This window comes from Anticarsia gemmatalis, chromosome 6, assembly GCF_050436995.1.
Source record: "Anticarsia gemmatalis isolate Benzon Research Colony breed Stoneville strain chromosome 6, ilAntGemm2 primary, whole genome shotgun sequence".
Lineage (NCBI taxonomy): Eukaryota > Metazoa > Arthropoda > Insecta > Lepidoptera > Erebidae > Anticarsia > Anticarsia gemmatalis.
Window position 1 is genome coordinate 4,482,098 of NC_134750.1, and position 24,633 is coordinate 4,506,730.

General features: G+C 37.4%; 1 protein-coding gene across 1 annotated transcript in view; it reads right to left on the reverse strand.

Annotated features, from left to right (window-relative positions):
• The window catches only part of kuz (zinc-dependent metalloprotease kuz), a 48,199-nt gene that overhangs the window by 3,579 nt on the left and 19,987 nt on the right, over positions 1-24,633 (reverse strand). The window contains exons 2-11 of the mRNA XM_076115367.1: positions 20,637-20,836; positions 20,038-20,104; positions 13,740-13,931; positions 8,127-8,328; positions 4,110-4,272; positions 3,335-3,499; positions 1,305-1,476; positions 770-981; positions 414-648; positions 190-307 (exon numbers count right to left, since the gene is read on the reverse strand). Of these exons, the coding sequence (XP_075971482.1) occupies positions 190-307; positions 414-648; positions 770-981; positions 1,305-1,476; positions 3,335-3,499; positions 4,110-4,272; positions 8,127-8,328; positions 13,740-13,931; positions 20,038-20,104; positions 20,637-20,836 (1,726 nt within the window). The remainder of the gene's footprint in view (positions 1-189; positions 308-413; positions 649-769; positions 982-1,304; positions 1,477-3,334; positions 3,500-4,109; positions 4,273-8,126; positions 8,329-13,739; positions 13,932-20,037; positions 20,105-20,636; positions 20,837-24,633) is intronic.

A 24,633-nucleotide genomic window follows, 5' to 3' on the forward strand; every position in this document is an offset into this window, starting at 1 on the left:
AAGTAATCACGTACTTTTAAAGCCTTCAAACCTATATTTACTGTATCATTTTGGTAATTTACGTAGGTATACGAACGTGTACGTGTGTTTCACATAAATAAATACGTGAAATAAGTGTGTACGTGATTTTATAGTTTTATTGAAACTCTTATAATAGTACAATTCAAATAATGGAATATGTTATTGTACCTGCATTGTGTGCGCGCCTTCCTCGTACAACCTTTGGCAGTCTCATTATTTTGTCGGTCTGCTGTACTAAGTAGCCGAGGATAGCAACACTTGTCTTTGCATTCAAGTTCATCGTAACCTGTAAGCGGAAACATTCTTAGTGTCAAATAGATACAGTACCGAGATTAGGGGTTATAATGACAGCATATTTAGAATAAAATTGAAAGAGATTTAATAATATTAACCGCAGTCGCACTCCTCGCCGACCTCGACGATCTTGTTCCCGCAGAAGGCCCCCTCGCTGGTGGTGAGACAGTTGCGCTTGCGTCCGTCGCGCACGGCGTCCAGCACCTGACTGATGTTGCCGATGCTGCACGACGAGAAGCGACTGTTGTTGGGCCGGTCGCCCGACGTGGCCGACGCGAACATGATGAAGTTGCCCTGCTGCCCGCCCGGCCGGCACTCCGAGGGATAATCGTGCTGGAAAAAATAGCATTACTTCATTAGTATTCACAATTTTTGTTCAATCGGTCATACTTTTCATTGACAGATTTCAGTAAGACCAATTAACATAGTCTTTATACTTTTATGTTTAACTTACCGGAGATCCAAAGTTATGTCCGATCTCATGGGCTAGAGTGAGCTGACTGACTTTGGGCGGGACTCGGCTGTTGTAGTTGACGAATGTAATGATGCCAGTGTTGAGCGAACGCTTAGTGCTCTGGTACATTCCTCCTATGGTCTCCGTGTATGTCTTGTATTTCTCGCAAATACCTCCTGATGCGCCGCTTGCACTCGCCACCCACGCCAGACCTGTAATATACGAAATATGTAATTTAACACTAGCAAAAATAGAAGTGTCTTAATTCAAATTAATTATTTTTCAGTGGTCTTGAACAAGAGTAGGGAGAGTTATATACAGATGATATTTGTTCCAAGGAGGGAACCAAAAATTTTAGAAGTAAGGTTTACAAGATGGTTCAGACTCCGCAATCCGATTTAAAAGCTGATAATGAAGAGCTGAAATTACCAAAAATTTCAATATTAAGGCTTTCAAGATGGTTCTGACTTCGTTCGCAATGTTCATGATCAAACTAATAAATATAATGGTATATATTTAGGGACAGGTATGTTACCTAATGTTCCTCCAGTGAAGTCTCTGTACGTGAACACGTAGGCGAGACAGAAGTCCTCGTGGTTGCCGAGCGAGTGCAGGTTCAGGAAGTTAGAAACGTCGATGTTCTCCAGGCAGAACTGGTTCGTTTCCACTGTGAAGTCGTGCGATCGGCACATCGAGTCGTCGTCGATCTGGCACAAACATATACTTGTCAATGTTTAACATCACTACATATATGTACATATTATTATAAAACAAAGTCCCCCACCGCATCTGCTGTCTATTCGCTATAAACTCAATTCATGATTGGTAATCTACTTTTTTTATAAGGTTCTTTTTCCTCGAAGTAGAATTTTCATTACATTGGAATATAAATAGTTAGACGACTACGCATATTATGTAATGCGTTTTCCTTGCCACTACGTCAACATTCCTATCGAATTATGATTCAATGATTAATTATATGTAAAATCATATAATAAATGACCGACAACAATGTCACTGTGAGAACCCCATGGCTTTAGCCAAGCGAGCATTGATAAGAGCTACATTTATCACTGTTGACAGGAAATTAAGGTTAGCGAAAACACTGCAAGTACCAACATGTGGTATTTGATGTATCAAGAGTTACCAAATTAATGTTGATTTTAAGAATATCGTTAATGTAGTGTGACAGGACAGTAAGGCGCAATGCAAACCACATCTCATATGAGTTAAGGTTTTTTTTTATTTATTTATTTCCAGTGTCTTTACCGCGTCTCCGCTAGGTTTTACGTTGGGCCTAAGACCAATTCGTTTATTACTGCATAAAGCCCAAGATGACATTACCGGTCATTCTAACTCGCACTTGTCGTTTCCAAGTTGTCAAATTATAATGTCCAAAGAAGTGAACCATCAACACGGTTACAAACTTACAACGCACCATTTAAAGACCTTTATACATCTACCAGTAAGACATTCAATTCATCAAGAATTCCTTGAACGGTATTAAAGATGTTGAGATATTAATATACCTAGAGTAAGTAATCCAGTTATAACTTTAGTATAACCTAGGGCTCCAAAACAGCGATATAAAAGTCATTCAGTCTCACTACTGCGACCATAATTCAAAATACATTTCGCGAATGTATTGACTTTTATACATTGAGATAGTGCAGTCATAAAAGAAAATACAAAAATATATTATTCTCTTTAGAAATTTATCTCAATATTTATGGCTGTGTTAATAATCGATTTGGCGACATTGCATTGAAAATCTAATATTTTTACATTATTTAATCCGTTTTTATGCTTTGAATATATCAAATTTACTGCATTCGGTCGCATAAATAATAATGTAGGTAAGATCCCCAATCCGCACTTGGCCAGCGTGATGGACTCAAGGCCTAACCTCTCTCTCGTTCGGGAAGAGACCCATGCCCTGCAGTGAGAGAGAAACGGGTTAAAAAAAAAGTAAGATAGTTCGGAGACCATTGTTTGTATGTATGTAGGTGAGAAGACAATTGGTTAGAAAATGAATGTGCCATTTACATATCGATGGTGAACAATACAAATTATGAAACGAGACAGACAGGCGCGTGGCGGAGTGACGAACGCGTACATAAATCTGTCCATTGTATACACTTTCGATACGTTTTTAGGTTACTTAACCAAATCTCTTTCATACTACCTTGTGTGTGTAAAAGTTTTATCAGCTCCGTACCGACTTTCACGATATTAGACCCGCAGAGCGATTCTATACAGTCTGTAATATCGAGTGTCAATTTTGATATTTAAAACAAACGGAAAAAATGTTCCTACGGTTCCCGCTAGTGGCGCTGATCAGTTTGTTATACAAAATTTCTCGATAGCCAGCCGGTTGTCAATACTCGAAAGTAGTAGAAAATTGCGCTATTGTGCAGTCAACGCGCTACGCAGAGCAGTATTCTTAAATCCCTTGACGCAATTTCTTCAAAGCTCTAATAGATCTAGTAAGTGCCCTATTACTAATTTTTGATACCTTACAATACAATTTTAGGTTTTAAGAGAAACTAAAAAGTAATAGTCTACCTTGATTCTCTGTACTTCAAACTTGATGTTCCTATGTTCAAGGCGGCCGTCGAACTTGGAATGGCTGTAGATGTAGTTGACAGCCGTGACGTGGTGTGATATCAGTGATAAGATCTCCTCACGAGTTTTCATGTCCACCTCCGTCTTCTTGCTGGGGTCTCCATGCTGGGAAAAGGATTTTATGAAACTACTAGCAACAATTAATTTCCTAATCCGGAATCAAATAAAAACAATATTGTAATTTGATTTCATTTGCACCCGTTGAGTTCATTAAGCTTATTTTGCATGTAAGAGTGATAAAAAAAACCTTTTACTATCAATAACTTTAGTGTTTATAAGACCTTCTTCAATTAAGCTCAAAACATGTTTGATGTTTGTACTTCTGTAGATATGAAAATGTTTTGGAGTAATCACATACAACATTGTTTATTTTGCAAAAGTAAAATACCTATTTTTTCTAAGAAAAGATTCATAATTGGACTTAAAGTAGTCAAATTGTAATGTAGCTGCAGTTCTTCTTAAATTACTCTACCTATTAACATTAATCTTAAACCTTTGTAACTCTTTACAAGTTAATGTGTAGCGTATTGGAAACAATATCAGAACAAATGCTCATATAATACATAATACATATATTAATGACAACTAACAAAACAATATAATTCTGAAGCATACTCCTTTCAAATAACACGCCACATTATAATGACTGCAAATGATTAGCATACAAATAGTCACCGCACACGGAGTGACATGTTTGTATGAAAAAATTACTTACATCCGGGAATCCCTCCCTGACGTGACGCCATATGAGGGGGTCTGTCTGTATGTACAGAGAGCATGTGTTGCGCTTGTCCAAGTTCGCCGCGCGTCTCGTTCGCGAATGTTCGCCCGTGTTCGCCGCTCGGGAGTACTTGTTGTGATGGTGGAAGTCCCAGTATCTGAAATAACGGTCGTATAGAATTTTAAGAATTTTCTATTATGCTTGAGTAGGTTTCTGGACATTTTATTTTTGAAATTTTGTTTGTTTCATGTGCCTACATTGTATAAATATATCATGTACTTGTTCATATTGTATTGAACATAATCAAAGTTATTATTTATTTGTGTTTAATGTAACTCGTGATTCTTGAATCAAAGCGCAATTAAGCTTGCATGCAAATCCTCCGCTGCGGGGGGGTTATAAAATGGGGTTCTCTTAGGTTAATATTCCCGCTGACACGTAAATCCCGCGGGATTAACAATTTAAATCCCGCTTATACCGTGTAAGTAACGTAGAGGATTGCAGTACCTATGAACATGCACAATGTAGCTACCAAGTTCACCTTCACAACGCACCGCACAGTAGCGGTAAAACCAATATCCTTCCTTGCTTGTGGTCGCCAACCGGTTTGAATACTACGAGTATATTTGACACTAATGGACCAAGATCCCAGAGCTGCCAGACCTACGTCATTTTAGCAAAGCTGAAATTTTGAGGATTGTTAGTATAAAGGGTCTGTTAAGAGGTATGCACATCCACTACCTTGAAAGCGGGGCCGTTTCTGAGGTAGCGCGGAGTGAAGGTGCGTAAAAAACGACCCAACCTACGTTATAGTAGCAAAGTTGGTTTTCAGATATGTTATTAATGATATTATGTAGAATTAAAATTGACTATTGCCAGACCGTTTCCCGGGGCCATTACTTCTGCCAGACGCCTTAAATGTTGTTAAAAAATGAGGTCAACTACGTCATAGTAGCAAGCCTAAATTTTATATATGTTATTAAAGGTACAATTTTAAGACCCCCTGTATGCGGACAGACCATTCCGCAGGGCCCTTTGTCCCCTAGACGCCATTAAACTTTCCCTATGAGTGCGAGAGTAAGAGCATTATTCATACGCATTAATGAAAAACAATTGAATTAAAAAAATAAAAATTGAAAAATTATTGAATACTAGCTGACCCGCGCATCTTTGCTTGCGTCACTTAAGAGAGATAGGTCAAAATGTTACATAAACGGGTTATGTAACATTTTTCACTGGTACTCTGCTCCTATTGGTCGTAGCGTGATGATATATAGCTTATAGCTTTTCTCAATAAATAGGCTATCCAACAGTAAAATATTTTTTTATTCGCACCAGGAGTTCCTGAGATTAGCGCGTTCACACAAACAAACAAACTTCTCAGCTTTATAAAATTAGTATAGATTAAAAGTACTTGGAATGTTTAGGTATCTTCCTAAACATTCCAAGTACTTTTAATCCGGGAACATATATAACTCGCAGATAAATTTTTGAATTACATCAAATATATTTTGTTCCTTCGCTTTATCAATAGATAATTCAACTTCTCCGAATTGAACAAAAGCTTCTTGATATTCTGGCGATTTCTTCAAAATTTTAAATGGTCTGAGCTGAATTGATGTAGATGCTGCACGGCTACAACTTTTCATTAACACGTATACAGTCGGCGATGTGAATGAGAAATTCCACCGGCAAAATGTTAAAAAATTCGACGCAAGTAATTTACCTCCTTGTAAATCTGAATTGCTTCAACAATTTCGACGAGCAAATTATATTGCGGGTGTCTGGAGTAATGCTCATATAAAGCGTCCTAGCATTTTAAGCCCAGCAAATAAAGGGTGGGTTCTAAAGGATAACCATTATCATTTTAAGTGGTTTGATGGTGACAAATTGCCAAGTTTCGTAAGCGAATCACTTGAAAACGAATTAGGTATTTTATTTTAACTTTAAATTATTTCAATATACCTACTTGTAACTGTTTTCAACATCATTACCTACATTTTTTTTTACAGAGAATTCAAGTAACAATGAAGACGATGGTGGAGATGATTTAAATATTCAATTTGATGAGGGAAGTAAGAGCTCAGATAATGATGATGATGATGAATGACTACAATTTTTATTTCATAATTTTTGTGAATAGTGTAAACCATATCTATTTTTAAAATAATTCCCAAAATAATGTTACTTATCTTCCTAAACACTCCAAGTACTTTTAATCTATACTAATTTTATAAAGCTGAGAAGTTTGTTTGTTTGTGTGAACGCGCTAATCTCAGGAACTACTGGTGCGAATAAAAAAATATTTTACTGTTGGATAGCCTATTTATTGAGAAAAGCTGTAAGCTATATATCATCACGCTACGACCAATAGGAGCAGAGTACCAGTGAAAAATGTTACATAACCCGTTTATGTAACATTTTGACCTATCTCTCTTAAGTGACGCAAGCAAAGATGCGCGGGTCAGCTAGTATTCAATAATTTTTCAATTTTTATTTTTTTAATTCAATTGTTTTTCATTAATGCGTATGAATAATGCTCTTACTCTCGCACTCATAGGGAAAGTTTAATGGCGTCTAGGGGACAAAGGGCCCTGCGGAATGGTCTGTCCGCATACAGGGGGTCTTAAAATTGTACCTTTAATAACATATATAAAATTTAGGCTTGCTACTATGACGTAGTTGACCTCATTTTTTAACAACATTTAAGGCGTCTGGCAGAAGTAATGGCCCCGGGAAACGGTCTGGCAATAGTCAATTTTAATTCTACATAATATCATTAATAACATATCTGAAAACCAACTTTGCTACTATGACGTAGTTTGGGTCGTTTTTTAAGCACCTTCACTCCGCGCTACCTCAGAAACGGCCCCGCTTTCAAGGTAGTGGATGTGCATACCTCTTAACAGACCCTTTATACTAACAATCCTCAAAATTTCAGCTTTGCTAAAATCACGTAGGTCTGGCAGCTCTGGGATCTTACTCTATAATTATAACGTTTAACTTCATTATGAATTCAAAGAATGTTTAATTAAAGCTTGCTTGTCTGTAAAATACGAAACAGGAACAATGAGACTGAGATTAACTTTTCCTAGTAATGACAAAGCAACCGGTGCAGCAATTATTGTTAAACATTAAAAAATCAATGATATTTCACGACTTTACGTTTATATTTGCGGAACGACTTCAACGGGCAAATATACTTGAAATATTCAATCTCCTTAACACGAAAATATAATTGTTTTCCTGCTACGGTCGCTCACTTAACTGCTGTAATAACAGTATTTATAGTATAAACTACAAAGCTTTGGTATTTAAAAGTCTTGTACAAGTAATAATATAGCGCCAAAGAATAAAATATACCGTCAATCGACCTATTTTTTACAACTAGATAAACTAGTATTAAGATAAATGAGTCTATTAGAATGAACCGTTCGAAATGCGAATCGAGTTTGAGCGACGTATTGCACTATTAGTCGAATATAAGATCATTTTTTGTTTAGCTGTGGACCACGTGCAACATGTGCGCGCGCATATGGGCACCTCAAAAAAAAAGTTTAAAAGTTTTTGTTAGCTAGTGTACTGTGTACACAAATAATTACTTGTCAGTGTTGGGGGATCATAATATGTTTATGGCAGTTCTAATAATAGCGTTTTAGATACATCAGGTTAATGGAGAGCGACGACAGATTGGTTAGCAGTCGCGAGTTCGTTAAACCTCAGAATAAAGAACAGTTAATAAAAAGTACTGGCAAAAATATCTATGCCGAAAATGTTGTACATGTTGGAGTCTACATTTTATTAATTAAAAACTGCAGCACTAAGAAAGCGTAAGAATTTTTAATGTTAATAAAACATACAACACAGGTTTGCGCTTCGTCAACTAGTTCTGAATATGTATAAGCTCAGACAAGACCTAAATGTGCACAAAACGAAATGGTAGATATATAAATTTTGACTAAGTAAGAGTAAGATGTTTTTGTTCTTTCTACATTTCATTCTCGTACTTACCTCGGTGAATCATCTCTCAAGCTGTTGGGGTGCGGTGGCGCCGATGCAGACGCCGGTTGATGGTGTGCGTGAGTGGTATTGGACTGCTGAGGAGGTGGCGACGGAGGCGGCGACGGAGACGCTTCCTCATCCACGCCCGAGTTCTGGATGCGCTCCATCCACTGAACTACCTCGTCCGTGATCCCACAACCGCCCACGTGACCTGGTAAAAGGAGAGCATGATAATCATATATTAAAAAACAAAACAGGTTTCACCCCATATCTCAAATGGACTACAAAGATTTGATATTTAAAATCAATTTGTAAATTACTAACAGCGATCAAAACAGTCCCTATTGTGAATAACTCATCCATAAAATTTGTTTCGAAATGTTTCTTCAAAGTTAACCACATCAAAATGTTCAAACAAATCAAAAGATACCTTTAATAAAATTATAAAAGCTGCAAAGGAGGGGCTGGACATGCTATTTTGTGTCTTATAGCAAGTGAACAGTATGACACAACACCATAGGTATTACAGCAAGCAAATAGTCGCAGCAGCGTACGTGTCTCGAATACGGTAGGTCGATTTATCGAGATTTATAATCCAGATCAGTTGTAGAGTTTGAGTAAAAATATTAATTCCATGTGTCGCTCTACTCTTCTACCACAAAGAATATAATCAATATACGACCGGTGGTTTCTGATGGCATTATGCTGGAATATTCCACGAGATGTACATGATATTTTAAATTATTCATGATAAATCCCAAGTTTCGCCGTTGAAGTTGGGAAGAAAAATACGTAGCGGACATCGTCCCGAGCCACTCGTGGCGAAATAAATACCGAACGCTGACACGGAACTCTTTTCTATAGCGCTATTCTGAGATTTATTTATCAACCGAGTTCCTGTTAGATTTATAACCCTAATATATATTAATCTCTTTGTTTTTTCCTCTCCGTTCAGAGATGTAAGTAATTACAGCGTTTCGGCTGATGTTTCGGTGATGTTTTGCCGTCTGCACATGACACGAACCTGTTGGATGACATATTATTATACCGCAGAGTGGCTTTTGTGATTAATTAGATACAACATGTCACATAACATGTTATTAGAACACAAGCAGTAAGCTTACAATAATATCGTTTTTTACATAACAAAGGTCGAGTTACAATAGCGATATATTTTTAGATACTATATTTATTTGACAATGGAGGAAGAACTACTAATATCTGTTGTGGTCGCGAGCTAAATCCAAACATTGAATAGGGAGACCATAATGACGCATGAAAAGTACAATGCGAGCGAAAAAGCGAGGGTTTTAAAATTAAAAACTGCTGAATAGTCGAGTTTTTTTTTCAGTCCGTGTGTGTCGTGTTAGAGCACATTGGCGTTTCGCATCCGGGCGGGCTGCATTTTAACGAACCTCCTGCGCGAGTGCGGCTCGGCACCGAGATAACGGAAATTACCGGCTGCTGGCGTACATCTCCCGCCGTTAATGCTTACCGACTATTCAAATCTGATATTTACTCGCACTTTTGTGAATTCAGCGTGCACAAAAAAAAAGCTTTTACAATATTGTCCGTGCCGTTACACTTGGACTGAAAAAAGGAATAATATTTTTTTGTTTTTGTGATGTTAAGGCTCATAGAAATATAGCAATTACTGGGCACACGTTACTCAAATCTATTTGTGCAATGCAACATGTATTTAAATACGAAAAAGTCATCATAATTCGTGTTGAAATAAAGAAAACCATAAATTGCATATAATATAATTGCAAAAGAAGATATCTATAAATACATAGACAGATGTAACACAAGTGTATTACGGCTGTTGAGAGCGCATAATATGGAGAGGGCTGCAAGTCTACAACGAGTTTTAATAAGTGCCATGAAGTATCGTTTTAATTACGAAGTCGTTACCAACCGTTGCCTTAAAATCATACTTGAGTCAACGTGGGGATGTTACTTTATGAATCATATATTTATTATGAAAACAAACAATGGAGTACGGCTAATGCAGTCACTTAGAACAGTTTAAAAAGTCCCTTCTTTGTTTACTCCTATAGGAGCAGAGTATGTCAGTATTTGCTTTGAAAATGCTTGATATCATTACTTTATAGGTTGAATTTGAAAACAAATTCTAGTAACAAATGTTTATCTTTGTCAAATATTAATTAAGATTACAAAATTAGAGGTTTTTTACTGTTGTAAATAACAGATAAGATAACACCACAAACATTTATATCCGGAAGTTTAAAGAGTAAGAATAGTGCTCTATAATTCAATTACAGCATATTCAAGCATATCGCAATACAAGTAATGTTAATAAATTCGATTCAAAATATTACATTTATCATGCAAATATTCTCGACGAAACCCGCCCGTAGAGCTCAGACATCGAGGTAGGAACTCTATATAGAAATGCGTACTTAGATGCTGATTGTTTGCGCTAGTATTGACTGATCGACTCCAGGCAAACAAAATATACAATGTATTTTTATCAACTTTTCCACTCGGTTATACGGAATTTGTAGTCCCCGTCCATCGAAGCACTTCCACGTATTTTTTGCAAAGGTAAAGCAGATGTGTTCTAATCCAATTCTCTATTTATTATTGCGCTGTCAGCCTCTCTTGAAGAATGATTAGTTCTAGTAATTTTATTCAAGAGTTCGAAAGAGAAGAGAGCGTTTGATGGAAATTATACGAGTACCTGATAAGCTTATAGTCCTTACTTTTTTCAAATCTTGAAAATGAAACGTAAGCATAATATAAATTGTAGGTACCTAAACCACGCAAACCACCCTTCACGTATGAGGGAGATGTACGGATACAGTTATTAAATGAAGCGCTTAAATAAGATTGTGTACCTACATTACAGGAGCAGTTTGTGTAACGAAACGAGAATCTCGAGTTTGGACATATTAAATTTGTGATGCTCCGTCGACGATACGGTTGTGAGAGGTATTTTCTACTTGGTTTGTACGTAGATATGTTAACAAGTTTACCAGTATCTTAGTATAATAATATAAAGTTATTTCATTCAAAACTACAATGTATTCAGTTGACGATTCTAGCGGTCTATAACGAACTAATTCTTCTTATCACACAATATTTTCGTCATAGTAAAATTTTCTCCACTTAGATGGAAAGTTCCGTGGAATAAAATTATTTATTAATCACGTAGACCGCATCTGCCCTCTAAGCCCCCTTACGCACTAGCGGTTAACCGCGGGAGCGGCTAGCCGCGCGGTTACAGTTGCCTGACAAAATTGTTGGCGGTTATGTTGCGGTTCACAGGCGGTTGTATATTAAACTATAACCGCGCGGCTAGCCGCTCCCGCGGTTAACCGCTAGTGCGTAAGGGGGCTTACGGACATTAAAAGTTGCAAAATATGAAGTAACCCTCAGATAAGGACGTGCACACCAAATGGATTAAATTTACCAAGTAGGATATTTTGGTATGTTTTCATTTTGTACATACAGGTATGCGTAAACATATGATAAGATACATACGTTAAAAACACGTTAATTTTCCGTTCATAACGAATGATTTAAATTAGGAAGCACCTATATCAAAGAAGCTTCATGTATGTTACGTTATTAACATTCCGTATATCTCCATACTTTTCCTTATGAAATTGCGGCATATTTCGCGAAAAATGGTAATCAAAACCATCAACGTCTTCTTTGAGAATACTAAATTAGAACTGCCTTTATGCTGTGATATTTTATAAGTAAGAAAGTGTCGTCGAACGAAATTACCTTTCTTGTGTTTATTCTAAAAAGATCCTTTATTTGGTTGTTCGTGAAAAGTCTTTCATATTCAAATAAAAGCTCCATAGAGAACGAGTAGAGAGGGGTACCCCTGACGCTGTTCAATAACTCGTAATGAAAACAAATGTAGCTACAAACGCGACCCTTCCGGCTCACTCCATACCTACAAAATTTATTTTCCGATCAAACGTAATTTTCAGAAGGTAACAAATAAAAAAGGCTTGTCTATACAAAGAAAACATCATGAACAGGTAGACTATCCTATATTATTTGCAAAAAACAGCACAATTATAATTCCAGAAGTTTTGATATCATATTCTAAGCTTCTGGATCAAGACAAAAATATGAAGATGTTAAAGGAATTCGTTCTAGTTCATCAGGGTTACTTGTCACTAGTATTCAAAGAGTAGATTTGAAAGGAGGCTCGTGTTTATGCAATTCAGTAGAGTCGCATATTCAGGTGGGTCGGTGCGCTACAACTGTGCACGACGAAATTGCATCTACAACACAGTTGAAACGGCAAAAATGCAAACTCGGCAGGCGGGGCGGTGTTGTTGACGCGAAATTACCATTCCAGCGCAGCCTACGGACGAATGAATATGTAACGTGGAATTTAGTCTGGTTTGATGACATTGTGAACCGAGCCAAATTTCATCTATACAACGATAAAACATTGTTTGAGAAATGTTAAGCTCGTTACGGCGAATTAAAATCGGCACAAATGCGATCAAATTTATGACAGTGGTGCCGGCCAATAAATGAGTCGAATGCTCTGTTATAAATTATGCGAATTTTCCGATGCAAGCGGTGTTGCAATCAGTCGGTGACAGCGCAGCGAGCAAATGGGATTAAACTTTGTTAAACGACCTTGCGTTGCAATCCATTTGCCGCGCGACATACTGTGGCGAAACTTCCACGCGACTCGCCCTCCCAGCTCTCCCTCGACAACTCCCGTGTCCCGACTCTACAAACTGCACGTGTAGTTACAAATTTCTACACAGTTAATTTTGTTATTGCACCTTTGCGAAGGAACTTAATTGTACATAGCTTAATGGGATTAAAACCGTAAAACGTGATTACTTCATTTGATACGAGTCATAAAATAGCGTATGGTGCTGGGGTATGTACGATAATCGGATTCCCTCGCAACAATAATACGAATTTGCATTTTGTAGTACCTACCTAGAGCACTTCGTCTTTAATTATATTTGCCGATCATTGTATTTTCAACAAGAGTGCTTTAAGGGTTTCTCCTAAAAGAATAACATACTCCTAAAAATTATAATAGATAGTATCGTCCTTGCGTTTGATAAAGATATTTTTAAAATACCATAATAATATGGATTGTTCTACATTAAGAAAACTCTTTGTGTTAAGACCTCTTAGTTTCTGCTTTGCAATCTCGTGAAGAAAACGAAAAAGAAAAGCTATATAGAAGTATAATAATATGATTATTCAAGTCGGATGGATCATTAATTCTATTATTATGGCATACTGTGGTTCTTGCATCACCAAATAAGTTTCTTCACAACTAATCCTTCATAACAGATACCGTAACCGCATCGACCCGGCGGTTTGCGAAATTGGCTTAAGCCTACAAATAGTTGTCTTCTGTGGTTATACTTACTTGAGAAATGTTATGTATTTTCTATACTTATAAGTTGAATTAATACACACATAGTATCACGCTTGTTAGACACGAAGATACAGACAGAGGTGCACGAAAGACACCCACGTTTCGCCATTAACAAAGTTGTATCAATTACTGGACGGGTCCAGTACAATATGTACTCAGCTCAAAGACTCATTTTCAACCTATTGTCTAGTCAATGTCTGAAAGATCAAGTCACTCACCATGTCTCCGATGGGCGTAAGGGTCGCTGACGTCACCCTCGCGATAGATCACCGAGTGCACGCGCGTGCGCGTCCCGTTGGGCGGGAAGTATCGCCGCGCGTGCTCCACGTAGAACGAGCCGTCGCTGGCCACGATCTTACCCTCGAACACGCCGTCTGTCACCGAACCGAACACCGTCGACCGTGGATCACCTAGGAAAGACAAAATTAAATTAGTTATGTATCTTTAACTTCTTGCTATAGCGCTTAGGACATAAAAACACCCCCAACTATTCGTTACGGTCTATAGAACGCGGTTTTGTTCCGTGGTAAGTTCAGGAATAATCTGAAAAGTTCAAAACAGATGGCGCTGAAGTAAAGAGTCTCTTGTTTGTTGTGAAACTTAGTTTACTATCCTAACATTGAAATCTGAATAGTGAATAATATTTATTAAATACAATGTATGGGTATGGAGAATAACTCAAACATGTTAATTTGATAATCGAATCTAGCGCGTACTGTGCTGCTCGTTCACACTATGTATAAATCAAGTTTAAGTTATTGATTATATTGATAATGGCATATTGATAAGAAAGAAAGATAACAAACTGGTTGGTTTCCTTTTAAGAAGCACGAGTATGTATTTGGAAGACTGTAACGGTAACCTAAGAAAAAAAAACGGTGCTTGCTTCGTCGTCTAGACAGCGAAATTATTAAAAAGGAGAACATGATGCCAAACATATTACTTTATGAAATTTCACAGAAAACACAAACAAAACAAGCCTACTGCTCGCAAAATTAATTATGTTACTTTTTACATTACGGGCTCTCTAACCTTGACGATGTAAAATGGATTTGATATCTTTCTAATATTAAACTGAGATATAATAATATTTTGTCTCGAGGGTTTAAATTTAGTCCTATTAATATTATAAATGCGACAGTTTGTGACATGTACCTATGTATGGATGTTTGTTACTCATTCACGCAAATACTACTGAACCCATTACGTTGAAATTTGATATGTAGGTAGCTGAAGACTGAGAATAACACATAAGCTTTTTATCTCGAAGTTCCCGAGGGATCAGGATTTTACACGTGAAGGGTTTCCACGCGGACGAAGTCGCAAGCGGCCTCTAGTGGTTTAAAATGAAAACAATAACATTTTGTGGACAGGAACACCATGTCTCTGCCGAGAGAGAACGATCTGAAAGTATCTCGTTAGGAAGTACTTATTGCTAATATGCTAGAGCAGACATCAATAAATTATTATTTAATATTGATGGAGTTGTTCAATACAAGAATAATCAAACCAATCTTTTGAACTAGGTTTAGTAGAAAAAGAGTAAACAAATTACATTTCGCTTGTACTATCGCGTTTGTTTTCAATTAAAGTTTCACACTTATCGCGATATTTTTAATACATTTCATCTAGTGGTTTCAATCTCAGTACGCAATAAGCGTAGAACTTTAAATATACTAAGAACATGAAATCAGTCCTCAATTCTAGATACTATTTAATTTTTCTTTGATAAATATTTGCAGTAACGTCGCGATAAAGAAACCTTATCGGTTTGCTGTCGGAGTCAGCTCAGATTCTACTGACATAAAAATATACATATTAGATGGGGAAAAAGTCTTTTCGCATTATAGTATGTATGAACTTGTAATAAAATCTCTTGGCTTCAAGAATCACAAATGAGTACACGATTCATTAGGTTTTTTTCAGTGAGCTCGTGAGGTACCCAAATATCAAGATTTTATGTGTAGAGAAACGATTTTATTACAAGTTCATGCATACTATAATGCGAAAAAACTTTTTCCCGGACCTAATATACTTAAATATATGGTTATATAAAAGGTGTGAACACTTATAATAATATCATTATGAATTCACATTCACGGTCAAGGGTAATGCACTTGGAAGGCTAACATACAATGCACATGTTGTTCTATTATAACACTTTTTTTTTGTTTTTGCTTGTTTTGCGTTTAACATGTTTCCGCAAAAATAACATTTCAGTTGATACAAATGTTAACAAATGCTGGCTGAGAAGATAGTGTTTTTAAATGTGGTCACTTTGAACAAAGATTACGTAATAACGACTGTGTTAAAAGAAAATCACGAGAAAATCTCGTTGGTCATGCACGTGCGCGGTATTTACTCATTTAGGTTTAACCAAGGTAACTCAATGTAACTTTCCGATTGTTTCACTCTACTACAAGTTAAAAAAAGGTATATGTTTACTAAAAGACTGCCTCCGTGGCATAGTGGTTCAGATCACCACACGCTACCACCATTGCGTCGGGAAGTCGGGTAGGTAAGTCGGTAGGTTCGATTCCCACAAGAAACAATGATTTGTGCGATCCACAAATAGTTGTTGAGGGTCTGGTTGTACTTTGTGTACGTTGTTTGTATGTTTGTAAAGTCTCCGCGATGCAGGAGAAAAAAAAAGAAAATATGTACACTCGCATAGAACATTTTTAAAAATGCCCAAATGTTACGTCATTAAGACATTAAATGGCCAGTAGGACTGCAGATTGCAGTATCAAATCAGTTCCGAGAAAAACGATACCGCGCCGACTAATGAGGAAGCTGACTAAGCGTCAGCGCAAACTGGTGCAGGAAAGCCAGACAAATTTATGTTTGCTAACTTGTGTTACCTACGATGAATGAATGCTTATAGACAGGATAAAACTTTGTGTGGAATATTTCGCTGTCTTGCTGATTCAATATACCCGGCCTAAAATGACCTGTTATTTGATTAATCAGAAGAAATCGGATGTTGAAATACAGATTTCCCATGACTAAGATGCTATTGCAACAATATAAGATTAGATTTCATATGTATATCGTAGCAGAAAATGAATTCGTCCGAATGGAATATGAAAAACTTAATAAGTATAAGTTATTGTTTAAGAGACCAATTTGCGCTTATACAAAACGCCACCAAACTAAACTGGTTGTAATATAATATCTACCCACTTTCAAAGATTACATATTTGAAATAGTTGGTCTAAAGGACACGTTCAGTTTAATGATATCGGGGCTCAGTCACTCGACGCCCACAATTACTGTTCTTACGATAACGATGTAACTTCCACAAAACAATTACGGTATCGTGTCACAACCACCTAAGTTTCAAAGCTATATTAATAGATAGGGTGGTTACAGACGGGACGTTATTTCGCCCGTTCTCGTCAAAGGTGACTTTGCTGTTGCCAAGTGCTATAATATAAAATCTTGCTTCTAGTCGATTCTAGACACTCAAGTACTGAAACACTACATACATTGTGTTATTTTCCATAATTATTATGCCCTGATTCAAGTCCTGCCCGTCTCTCAAAATATATTCTATGAAGCCGAAATGGAAGCCTCAATGCATGTCAAATATTAATAATTAACCACATTCGATTGCTCTATACACAGTTATGTAGCCAAAAGGTTGGTAAGGATAAAACCTATAGTAAGTTTACTTCGAATCCAGCTGAGTCAGTAGCACCGATTATATCAAAACTACTTTCCCCTACCATCAATTTGTTGTCGCTATGCACTATACAGCCAGTCTGCACACATGCTAAGTTTAAAGCTATAATTATTAATAGTTGATGGTGAGTCATACCGTGTGCGACTAATAGGGGGACGGTCGTGGTGTATTGTACGTAATTGAACGTTGCAATTACACTCACGAAGGCGTTCATTTGTTTTGTGTCCCTACACCGTGAGATATGCAGGTGCGACACAATGCGATCGAATTGATTGCGCGCTTAGTTGCTGCTCGTTAGTTGTCGTTTGTGCTTAAGGAACTATATTTCCCTAGTAATTTAATTTAAAGTCGTTATTTCTTCGACAGTCAATGTTCTGTCAAGCAATTACCAGCATCAGTCCTACAGACTACATTTGTGACCGAGACATGGCCGTTACGGTCTATCCAATTTCTGTGTTTCAAGTCTTACCTAACGAAATTATAGGATCAATGTCTAACGACCTAATTATTTATCCGGTATATAATTACGTTACTTTAAATCTTTACCTTTCATTCGAAATTCATTTCAATTTATTGCTGTAATAAAATTATACCAATCCGTTTTATAATTTCATTCAAAATAGGATTGAATGGTTTACGTGCATAATAACAATATATCCTCGGTTCACACCAATTCGGGCCAGACAATGAGGTATTGAATTGACGACGGCTACTGTTGTTCCGAGAACGGTAAACTTAGGAAATGAACCGACCAACACGAATTGATAAGCCAACGCTCGTTCCTGGAATTTATCGAAAAGATGACAGAGTGAGTCACGTCACAAAGTTACGAGATCGTTGAGGCTAGCATTATGTTTTGGGATAATTATGTGCATGTTAAAACACATGCATATAACATAAGTATGTGTTTGAAAAGTACGAAAGAAACGGGAAATGTTTTTCGCACAAACCGCAGGGCTCCGAAAATGTTTTTCAGTTAAATTTAAGAGCAACGAGGAAAAAAACTGGCGTACATTTTCTGAAGTCAAGAGTTGCGGTCGTACTGGTTTTATTTTATCATTGAGTAAATTTTATATTAACCAAGTGACTATTCACATCACACAACACAAATACGGTATCTATTGTTGTCTTGTACTGAACGAAAGTGAGCGTTTTCCAGAAATAGTTCTCGTATAAAATTCCTTGTTTACATAATGTTTCCTCATTCTTAGTAGACTTTTTAATGGATGGCCTGAATTAGTGTCATATTTATAGCATCACAGACTTTCATTATAAATATAGACTCAAAAGTGCATTATTCATGACGGATGGCTTAAAGCTCTCATATTATTTAACGACCGACGTCTAATGCACTACTACCGGGAGCAAATGTAATCGAAATCACAATGTTCATAAAGTAACTAACAAAGCAACTTAATCATAACAATGCAGCCAAATAATTCAATAAAAGAGCGGGACAGTGACTCATAACTCATTTAGCAAATAGTACAAAAATATATGCAAATGGTGTTTACAGTTGGTGACAAGTACGTGGGGTCGGCGGGTAGTGCATGCAAAACGTAGGTTGCAACTAGACGACTAAGTGCATCGGAGACCGCTGTAAGTAGGGCGACGAACTGCGATCGATGCCGCGCCGCCCTCCGCACAACTTTATCCATTTACACTGTTCCAAACTTTCACCATCATAACACCCGCGCCCGATCTCAGGCTCGCACTCGCACACCCATCGATACGCATAACGATTGTTGCCCTTTTTTAAATTCGCAATAATGAGCACTATATTTTCCTTGGCAACAAAATATAAAAAGCAGCCCGATAATATCAATGTAAATAACGTAATTAAAAGGCCAAACAATATTTTTTCCTGTTTGTCTTTAATAAAATAGAATACAACACCGACTTAACTTCAGCTGTAATTAGAAACAAAGGTTTCATGTATCAAGATGGAAAATTATAAGAACAGTCATTTTTATACAAGGAAAATTGTATGAATTTCTTTTGGAAAATTTCTTTAGCATATTTCACGAAACAAGAATGCGAGGCAGAAATTTCAACAGTGTAATTATTAACATAGCGTAGTTAAGGTTGCGGATCGTCCGCCCATCGGCGCAACGTCCACGCGCCAACATTAAAAGTCGAGTGGTCGCCGAAAGCTCCCAATTAGCCAGGACTTTGACGCCGTCCCGCCAGTAATTGCAAAAAGAAATATGTTTTAGTGCTCTTCTAGAATTATTAATGTCGAGATCGGGAGAAGAATCGGGCTAGCGAAGCATCGCGGTGACCAAATGCAAACGGTGAGTTAGCGTTCGGCTTTTGTTTGATTAAAGAGAAACACAATCGCGGTCGACATACTCCGAGTGGGGACTTATTAAATTTTCCCTCGGGGTGAGGGCAAACAAAAGCTTCTATCTTGGGTGTAGATAACGTCGGTGTTCTCGGCTCCCGGTGTACAATGGGAGTCGGTCCCGAGTTGCGGCTGTCAGTTCGCCGCACGCCACCTACAAACTTTGCGTCTGTCTTGTCAGTACGTAAGTGCTCGCCTCACACTAAACTGCTAAAGCTCTCCACTTCACTTGACTTCACTTTTAAGTGATGAACGTGTCCGATATTTCGTATGTGCACGTGATAACACGCTTATAAAAATGATATCAAACTTGGTTATTTGAAGTCTCCCTTTAACTTATCTATACATATTTATGTAAAATCCCGATATTATTTTCGAATTTATCACGACCCAATGGGCAAAATCAATGGCTGATATTGTTCAGTGAGTCGCTTAACGTGAAAAAGTGTGAAGCTTATAAAGTGTTTATTATCAAAGGGCTACATACCGGCCAGTTCCCCGTGATAAATGTGTGATGTGTCGACTTCATGTAACTGTCCCTTTGCACCTTCCACCTGTCAATAACAAAGTTATGTAAATGGTTTTATCGTTAACAGTCATTATATTATATCGAGTATTGTTTCCCTTGGGCCAATAAATTACATAATTATTACATGTAGCTGGCGGACACCGGATATCGCTGCCAATGACATTTTTAAGCGGTTATCGTTATAAACATAATATATTTAATACCTGGTAGTAACCATTCAATTACTCATGTATTGCCTTTAATTTGTTTCAAATATTTGTGTCGGTAGTGTAGTAGGTACAAGAATAAACAAGTATATTTGTCCACTTCTCCAGGGTAACATCCAGTAGATAGATTGGCCCATTTTAGTAACTAACGTCCAACTGCAAACACCAATCTCGATGCTAACCGGGGCAATTACTGCTTAGACTTTTCACAGATAGGCCAGATGTTTCGGAATACATATATCCATCTTGAGTATAATACATTTCTATTCTTACTAAATTACTCACGTTAGTGAAAATCTTTTATACTATTAAGTATACTAAATTCTCAAGTAAGAATAAATATCAGCTTACTTTAAAGTCTTCACTAAAAGCGGACAGGTCTCGTCGCAAACGCATGTGGAAGCTCTTTCCGTGCGCGCGAAAGTGGAGACGCAAGTCTTTGGGCGCGTCCGTGGAACGTCGCGCACGCAGGTGCTGCTCGTGCAGCGAGTCCGCGTCGTACTCCAGCGGCTCATAGTGCTCGATGTACTCACTCAGACGTCGACGAGATGCTGCAACAAATACATAAACATACTAAAAACCAACCCAAGAAAACATAAAAACTCTTATCCGTAAGCAAGAATAAAGAGCAGACAAAGATAAAGTAGATACGGACTACTGACTGAGAAATAGGACAAAAGGGATGCCCGCGGAGGCGACGTAAATTTAAAAAAAAGTTTAATCCCCACTGTTGGTAAATGCAATTCAATTTCGAAGGATAATAAATAGGCCTGAAAATGAACAGCGACCGCGGTTTTTTATTCGAATACGACTTTCGAGATCCACTAAATCTTAATTCGACTCCTCCTACCTTAATGCGCTGGATTTAGAGTCTTTTGCCTAATAATGCCTTCTCCAAAAAGCTTTTTTTAAGTAGGTTGTGGGTGCTTAATATTGCTTATTGCTGAAGTCTAATAAAAACGCTTTTCAAATTAAGACACTCTTTATTTAATACTCATAATTTAATAATTATGTGATGTAAATGTAGTTTTTTTTTATCAATTTAATTTTGCCAAGAACAATCCTAATTATTTGATCCTGCTCAATGCCACAACACCACCAGAAAATAGTCAGTATTATGTAACAATTACAAGATCGACGTCGCTGCCAGATACTAGTTTTATGCAAGTCTATTTACTTAACTGCTTATTCTGTGGAAGCTAGTTTCCAAGTGGCTCGAAGCCGTCCGGTCTCTCGTTGACACTCGCTAGACTAGACGCGCAGAATGCCAACTTCTATCTACAAACCCCACTCGTAACACTTTGATTAAACGCCACTACGGAAACCTTCGATTTTCTTCGTCCAAATTTTTCCGTAACATTAATTATAAACTTTTCGGGAGCGCTCACTCAGTGAGATTCAAGTTTAGGACACGATGGACTTATAAGTTACTTGGAGCAGCTCGAAAATGTTGTTTTTCACAGTGGTTTCCTTTTGATTGCAAAATTTCTCACAAGTTTTTATGCTGCATTTAATACAGAACGTGACACAATACATTATGTATATGAAGGCACATTGAAACAATGCAAGTGTGAAATAAGTTGCATCTATTTTTTTCTTGTAATTTACATCAGTCAAATCTACATACAATAATCGTATGAAGACAAGTCAGGACCCGTAGAACAATATGCCGGCGGTCTCTGTCTACGGCCAGTTATTTATATTCAACTATTGTGTGGTATATTGTACAGTACATTTATTATGTACACGGTGTCCAGCACTAGATATGGAAGTTGTTACGTGGTGAGCGCACTGAGCACGTAGCAAGCTCGGCGCAAATAAATAGCCTATACGTTCTCGTTAGGCCTCCATTTCGAGAAAATGCAGCGTGAAGCGACAAGAACAACTTGATATAGGGATTAGAACATTGTGAGAAAAGTGGAAACTAGTTTTCGACGTAGAGAAATTGAACGGGTCTAGTATTTTGTTTGCGATGTGCAGCGGGACATAAGTTACGAGTTTACGACGGAACTGCAGCTGAATGCAATCTGAGTGCGAGACAGCGTGAGACGTGGCGGATTTATTTAACGTCCCGACTGAAATTGATTCCCCTCTGCACGCAAATAAAATGTGCAACATGCGATCGCTCTCCTTGATATATTGCTGACATATTATTATCATACCGACATAGAAAAACTTTACACATATTAGATATCTCGATTTTCGTTGTTTGAGTTATTTCCCCGGCGTGTTGGGTTTCTAAACAAGAATTTACAGGTGATATCATTTAGCTAGTAGTTTTGTTAAGAACAACCAGAACCACCAAACTCATAAATTATGACCAGAAAATTAGGTGACATACATTTATTCATATTTAGTAGTCTTATCCTTGTTGTTCATATAAAAGTAAAAACAATATTGGTGCGTATTTTTTCTAAAGCTCTGACCTCTGTTCCGCTGTGACGTGAAAATAAAGCGGAAAATCAACACCTTTTTCGGGTCATTTAAAATTCGACATGTATCACGTTATAAAACACATTAATCATTTATCAATGTTTGGACAACGCGACGTTTGTGGTGGGCCATTCGTGCGGAACATTTACATACAGGTTTATTTGTTCGGGCGCACAAAGTGAGGCTTTTTGCTTTGGGCAATAGGTGCCGTGTCACTGGGTCACTGGGACAGGAGCGCAAAGCGCCCTGCCGTGCTCTGGACGCAATCGCAAAGCCAGGCTACCTAATTTAATTCCTTTGTCGCCCATTTTTTCCGAACGCTTGAACGTATTAAAACTCGTTTAAAGTTTAGCACGAACGTTCCAAAAATGTGTTAATAATATGAAGGTAACTTGAGCAGTTAATAAAGGAAAGGTACACGCAATCTCGAAACTACCTAAGTGAAATTGTTGCTCTCGTCTAAAGTTTACAAATACATGGAAAACACTGCGTCTTTACCCACTACTGCCACGACGAGCTCCAGATTTAAGTGAGGTAATATTGAAAATAATTATTTACGTGAACAAAATACAATTTCTGCTCTACTAAACAAACGATTTATAAGTTCCCAACGACGGCGGCGTCGTTACCTTATTGTAATAATCAAGCAATTATAATAGGTACCCGTATCAGTTGCGTGCGTACATCCCACACGGCTTGCGTGAAGACTCGTCTGGAGGAAATAGAACTAATTGTATTCAAGGGTGGACTAGTTGTAGACTATTGAAATAGTTAAACAGTATCGGAATGATTTACTGTTGGATTCCAAACGTTTTCCGACCCCGTTATTTATTACCACCGTCACGTCTGTGAGCCTAAAAGGGTGGCCAAAACTACCTTGTGCACCCACAATTCACAAATTTATGGTAGTGTTAGGTTTCTATATGATAAGGGGCAATTGCTACTGTTACTACATAGGTATAATGTTTCAAATTAAACGAATGAACGTAAACACTAATGAAACTCTAACAGCTTTCTTTAGTGAAAGAAAAATGGTATCCTTTATTCTGTGGACAAAACACGAATGTAATTTAGACCTCAATAAACTTTATGGTGCAGAAATAATGCTTGATACTAAGACAAATAGACTACGATAACATACGACACTCCGACGAAAATGGCGACCTGTACTCAGGAATTAGGTTCTTCGATTGCTGTTTCACTCTTTAGCTGTCGTGTTTAACAACTCCAACCTTAACCTCGTTTTAAATTACTATTTATAGAAGGAAATAATTCAACAGCATAACAAAGATTATACGCACAACAATGAACATTATAATTTATAAAACATTGTTAGTAATTATTAACGGATTATATTGAAAAACCTATGATTAACATTTCGGATTTAATGATCACAATGATTAATGGTCCTGGTACCTCGATGTTAGATCGCAATCGTTGTAATTGTTGCTGCATGTCTTTCGGTTACTTTCACGTATTAGTACGACGAAGACGACGCATTAAAGAGAGTATGCATTACATAGATAGTCCTGAGGCTAAAACAACTGATCACTCTTAATACCCATAGAGCGTAGCGTCAAAATACGCGTCCTGAAGGAGACACGTCTTTTCCGAAAAAAAGAACACCACTTTTTCGTTGGCATTCTATACAAAAGTATCATAAAAAATCTTATTACTATACGTTGACAGTCTACAAGAATGAATATTTCTGCGTGAAGTTCAGGTGAAAGATCTTAATGGCCTTAGAGAATAAAGTCTTACAGATAATAATTAGAACATGTGTCTATCGTCTTTCCGATGGCGACATAAAACGAGTTCACACTAAGGGTCCAAGTTTAACGAACGTCCCCACATGTGCAAACTTCTTGATTGACGAACTTAGTCCATGCAAGTCATACGATAACATTAAAGTTAC